Source organism: Spermophilus citellus, assembly GCF_964194105.1.
Source record: "Spermophilus citellus genome assembly, chromosome: 7".
NCBI lineage: Eukaryota > Metazoa > Chordata > Mammalia > Rodentia > Sciuridae > Spermophilus > Spermophilus citellus.
The window spans coordinates 82,865,135-82,871,134 of NC_138188.1; the positions used below are offsets into that span (position 1 = coordinate 82,865,135).

A 6,000-nucleotide genomic window follows, 5' to 3' on the forward strand; every position below is an offset into this window, starting at 1 on the left:
CTGTACAAGACCTTACCTCATTTCAAATCGGGAGTCTGGGAGAATGGAAAGAAAATGTGGGAGGAAGGCCTTGATTTTTAAGAGCAGAGCAGGAGGTCAGGACTCCAGTCACTCTTCCCTTTCAATGTTGGTCCATTAAAATTTCAGAAGACAAGTGTTACAATCCTGTATTCTATTTCTTAATCTTCTGGTGAATATTTTTTATAAATATTCAAGGTGTGAGGGCAATCTGGCTGAAACTTTGGTCACTTCATTGACTGCCAGAATTGACTGGAGGATATTACTCCTCTTCTTCCCTCACTTTCTCCTTCTGGGTCTTTTTTCAAAATTTTGTAAAAAGGGGAGACCTTCCCAAAGACATTCCTTGGTTTTTAAGCATGTATGGGTAATAGAGTGACCAATATTTTCAGGTACCAGTCTGAAGGGATTCTTGGAACTGTAGTGCTAAAATCTGCAAAGTCCCAGCAAGTAGTGAGTGATGGGTTGGTCACCGGAACAGATAAGTACCTTCCTCATCACATATCCAGAAAACTCTTGGAGTTATTTATGGCAAAATAACAATGGTGATGTGTTGATATTTTGGAGGGTATTTTTAATGTGTGGAAACTATTCTCCAAAGACAACACATGGCCTTAATGCCTTTTGATACCATCTCAATATATGATTCTATATGATAGTACTTGACATTAAAAGAAGTTGCCACTTAGACTATTTTCTACTAAAAAAAAATCTGAAGAAACATTAAATGTCATTATTAATAATAAATGTATTACTCATGGAAGAAATACGTTTTCTGAAAGAGGATCCCTACATGAACCATTTAATGATATTCTCCAAAAATTGGTTATAAATAATCATACAAACTCCAGCAGAGATGCAGGATTTTTCTCTTTCTGATGTCTACCAGGGGGGTGGGACTTATTTGGATGAGTGAATGCTATTTTCAGAGATAGACACTACCACAAAGATATATTTCCATTAAAGATATGTTTCTGGATTTCCAATAGGCCTGAAGCAGCTGATAAGAAAAACCAGAAAATACTTGCATGGACTAAACTATGGAGTCTTACCGGGTGTGTTTCCCTGAAGTGGAACACTGGTGGGAGGTCTTCTTGGTGTGAGAAGCAGCAAAAGCATTTGATATCAATGTGATCCAGATGCAGGTGAAGAAGATCAACTGGGAAGCGAGGACCATCTCTTCCAGAAGAAAGGAATGCAGGTGGATGCAGCTAGTATTGTTATTGAGATTTCTTCTTCATGTGTCTTTAAAAAAATAGATAGCATGCCAAGTTAAAAAAAAAAAAAAGGAGCCACTGCCTTCAATACTGTCCTAGTTTCAGTAGATTAGATAGAGTCACATCATTTACAGGCTCATGTCTGCCTAGATCATCTGAAATTTAAAGAAAACAAGGCAGATTTTTCATTTTCGGTTTACAACCTTTAGTCCCTCTTTGCAGGGAGGGTTCTTAGTGAGATGCTTTATCCCTTCCCTATTCAATAAACTCTGGGCTGCAGTCCTGGGTAGACAAAGAAGTGAGGGTAGGCATTAATCCTCTTAATCCAATGCAATATCATTTGAATAAATTTAATGACTCTGTAAAGTAATATGCTTAATATGAGAAAAATATGATCATTAATCTTAATTACACATTTCAAGACTGTTTTTTTAACCCTATGACTCATTTTAATCCAGAAAGGAATCCTTTTCTTCCCCAAAGCATACAGACTGCTGTAGCACAAACAAAATATTAAATTATTACTTTTGCCAGGTAAACAATCATATTTTAAGATGATGGCCTATTCAATATTTGAGAACAAAAGTGGTTCAATTTAGCCAGGCATGGAGGTGAACATCTGTAATCCCAGTGGCTCAGAAGGCTGAGTCAGGAGGATTGGGAGTTCAAAGCCAGCCTCAGCAAAAGTGAGGGGCTAAGCAACTCAGTGAGACCCTATCTCTAAATAAAATACAAAATGGGGCTGGGGATGTGGCTCAGTGGTTGAGTAAGTACCCCTGAGTCTGAGTTAATCCCCAGCACCCTACCCCCCAAAAGTGGTTCAATTTAAGGTTCAGCATAGTAAGCAACCTAATAAATAAGAAATGACTTAGTCCTGAGCAGTGTGCAAAGCACATACTGTTACTATTAATTTATGTACGTATGCATTTCTAAAGATACTTGCCCACATCAAGCAGAAATATTCTCTGGAAATATTCCCTGCATGTAATGCAAAGTACCAGTGAATGCATATGTCAGTAAAATTAAATTTCTCCAACTGGAATACCACAAGGTGAGCAGTGTAAGTAATAAATGACTTGTTCACTAGGATTTAGGAAGAATGTCATTTTCTTCCCAGAATACAGTGTTGTGAAGGAATTTCTCAAAATTTTTAAAAATATTTATTTTTTAATTGTAGTTGGACACAATACTTTTATTTCACTTATTTATTTCTATGTGGTGCTGAGGATCAAACCCAGGGTCTCACACGTGTGAGGCGAGCACTCTACCTCTGTGCCACAACCCAAGCCTAAATGAAATTTCTTAAAACCCTTTTTTTCCCCACATTGGCGTTATCAGGTTTTTAAATGTTAACCAATCCAATGGTTGTTGTAGTTCCCCCCCCCCAATGGCTGTTGAATTTATTTGCTCAATATTTTAATTTCCTCAATAGCTAGAGAGTTTTGGACAATTTTTCATGTATTTCTCTGTCAGTAAGCATTCTTCTTCTTTGTTGGGTCAATGGAAGGACAATAAGAACAGTTGCTGGTCTTAACTACTGTCATTTTGGAGGATAGAGAATTACACTGTGGTAACATCTCATTCAGAGTTTGTTTTCAATATCTTCCACTTCAGTATTCTGATGGGATCCGGGGCTCTGGCTCCTTGGCCCCAATACTTAGATCTGCTGTTTGCCCTGAGTACCCATGATCTGTACCAGCACTTCCCAGAGAAGTTCTTGGCTATCCTGGAGATGTTGTGTGGAAAGTGTTCTGTGCTAAATGAGTTAGTGGAGTGCTATACATTTTATTTCCCTATCAAAGAGGCACAGTTCTCATTATGTGGTACAGTGAAAGTGCTCTTGTTTTTTAGTAACAAGGAGGATGTAAGTTCACAAACCTATGCTCCATCCCTATCTTGCTCCATCTTTTGGGACCACTGACACACCTAGTCTCTCTCCACATCTTGAAATGCTTTCTTCATCTGACTTCTGGGATTCTCTACTCTTGTTTTCCTCCCTCTCTGATTATTTTCGTTCAGTCTGATTATCAATTTCTCCCTTTTATGTCAGATCTTATAACACTGGAGTGGCCATAAGCTCTTGGGTGCTTGTCTTGTCTAGCAACTCAATCCCTTAGTGATCATCAAGTCTTTATAGACTTAAAAGTTTCCGTTAGGAACATTAAGCTCACAAAGTATATTGCACATCACAGCAACCGTAGTTAATTATAGTGTATTGCATATTTCAAAATTGCTAAAAGAGCAGATTTTAAATATTTTCACTACAAAAATGGTTAAGAACATGAGGTGATATATATATTAGCTTCCTGTAATCATTCTGCAATAGATGCAATTATCAAAACATCACATTGCAGGCCACACATACAATTCTTGGCCAATTAAATATAAAATCCAAATGAAAAAGAATGGTAAAGAAATCACATCTTAGAAAACCCAAACCAAAATCATCTAAATACCAAGTGTTCCCAGTTTTATATCATTAGTCTTGGCTCTTATCTCAAAATTCCAACTCTTATCATCCAGATTATCTGTATTATAAATTCCCCTAACAAATTTGAACCTTTGCTCAAATGTCATTTATTTATTTGAAACATATTCTGGTCACCCTTTGAAAAAATCAATATACTTCTTTTCCTTCTCAAACATGTGTTACTAGTCTCTTTTAGACCTCACTTAGCATGTTTTATATAATACATATGTATATATATAATATATGCATTTATATTACTATATAACATATATAATAAAATATATGTATACCTATACAGTAAAATATATGTTATATATACAATAAAATATATGTATATGTGTAAAATGAAATATATTGTTCAGTCTGTCTCGTCTTGCTAGAATGTGAGTTCTATAAGGAAATGATATTTGTCTGTTTTATTCTCTGGGGTATCACAAGCACTTATAACCATCTTTGGCATAAAGTCAGTGTTTAATAAATATTTGTTGAATAATGAATGAATGTTAATATAGTAAAGACTATAGGAAAAACCCTGTTTAATTCTGTGTTTCTCTAACTTACTTTACCTCAAATCCCCCTTGAAAAAAATTCACAATAGTTACTAATATTTTTACAGAAGTGCTCCTTCAGAATACCCAGTTGGGGAAATTCTGACTGACAGGTCAATCCGTGCTTAACATATCTTTCTCATCAAAATTCTACAACCTACCATCTTAAAACTATCTTTGATGAAACATTAGTAGTTGATAAAGAATAAGCAAGACATTAAGAAGGAACTCCTAGAAGCAACAGCTTCACCTAAAAGAACGAACCTCTAAAGTAGTAGCTGTCTGCATTACAGAACTCAGTGGAGCTTTGGGGGCAATTGTTTTCAGAAATATTCGAGAGATCATATGCCTCTTCACTTCAATTCTGATAGGATGTCCTGGGTGTCTCCTTATGCGTAGTAGAGACAAATCAGTGATGAGGATTTTTCTGACCTTTTTATTGAATGACATTTTCTGTGCCAACTACTTATATGAATATTAGCATTAAGGAAGAAACAAAAGCAGTTTATGTTTTTGGTGATTAATTTTATGTGGAAAATGATTTGTGTAACAATAAAATAAGGCAATGTCTTAAATTAGAAAGAGTTGGCTCATAGATGGTCTTACAGTTTTAGTTCAATTACAACAAAGCATCTGTCTCTGTTGCTGCTGAGTTGGCTCCTTAACCTTATCCCGTTAGTACTCTCCTTTGCAAGCCCAGTAAGCTTCTTAAGGAAAAAAGCAGAAAACCACATCTGTCAAAATTAGAAAGCGGTAACTACCAGGAAACAACATGAGTCATAGGATCCCTGGAGAATTTTGTAATAGCTTACACTCTCCCTTGCACAAATTGCCTCCTGTTCACTCTTCTTCCACTCTGGTGATGTCAGGCAGTTTGAATTTTTTTTTTTTGCAAGGAGCCAAAGAGAAAACTTGGAATAGCATGGTTTTGATATTCATTTCAGAATATGTAGTTATTATTATACCTAAAAAGGGAAGTGAAAGAAACAAAACAACTGAAGTTTTATTTAACCTTTCTTAAATATGTCTAATCTAAACAAATCCCAAGCTCCCAGAAGTTTCCCAATATGGCTTCAGGATGTCATGTAGGCAAAATACATTGAGCTGAAATTGTAGTCATAAAATATTGAAATAGAAGGGACTTTGGAAATCATTTAGACTAACCCTTCCCCCATCCTTCTATCTCTTATCTGCCATCCATGGTATTAGTGGAGAATAGTTTCTAGGACAACTGAGGATGCTAAAATCCAAGGATGCTTACACAGCACACATTATAAGCTGTGTGCCACCATGTCTGGGTGCTTTTGTGTGTTTTGTTTTTGCTTCAAAACTACTACTACTACTTCTCCTCCTCATAGCAATTGCATATAATCTGCACCCATAGCCTAACATACTTTAAATCATTCCTAGATTACTTATAAGGCCCAGTACAATGTACATACACTGTAAAGTATACATGTAAATAGTTGTTATACAGTAATGTTTAGGAAATAATGATGAAAAAAATGTCTGTACATGTTCAGTACAGATGCAATTGTTTTCTGAAAATTTTGGATCTAGGGTTGGTTGAATCCATAGAAAGGAAGCTGTGGATATGAAGGGCCAACAGTGTGAATGAACTAAGACTTTAGAGACATTAAGTGATCAGTCCATTTGCTTTGATTTTTAAAAAATTTACTTCCTTTGGTATGTTGGAAATATAATTGAATCTGACAAGTACATACAGTAGGGGGAATTCTCTATTCAC

The 6,000-nt window shown here is 35.8% G+C and overlaps 1 protein-coding gene across 1 annotated transcript in view; it reads right to left on the reverse strand.

Moving 5' to 3' along the window:
- GABRR3 (gamma-aminobutyric acid type A receptor subunit rho3) overlaps positions 1-1,195 on the reverse strand; it is a gene marked incomplete at both ends in the record, with an annotated part of 45,034 nt that extends 43,839 nt beyond the window's left edge. The window contains one exon of the mRNA XM_081301948.1: positions 1,071-1,195. Within this exon, the coding sequence (XP_081158074.1) occupies positions 1,071-1,195 (125 nt within the window). The remainder of the gene's footprint in view (positions 1-1,070) is intronic.
- Between the last annotated feature and the right edge of the window lie 4,805 nt (positions 1,196-6,000).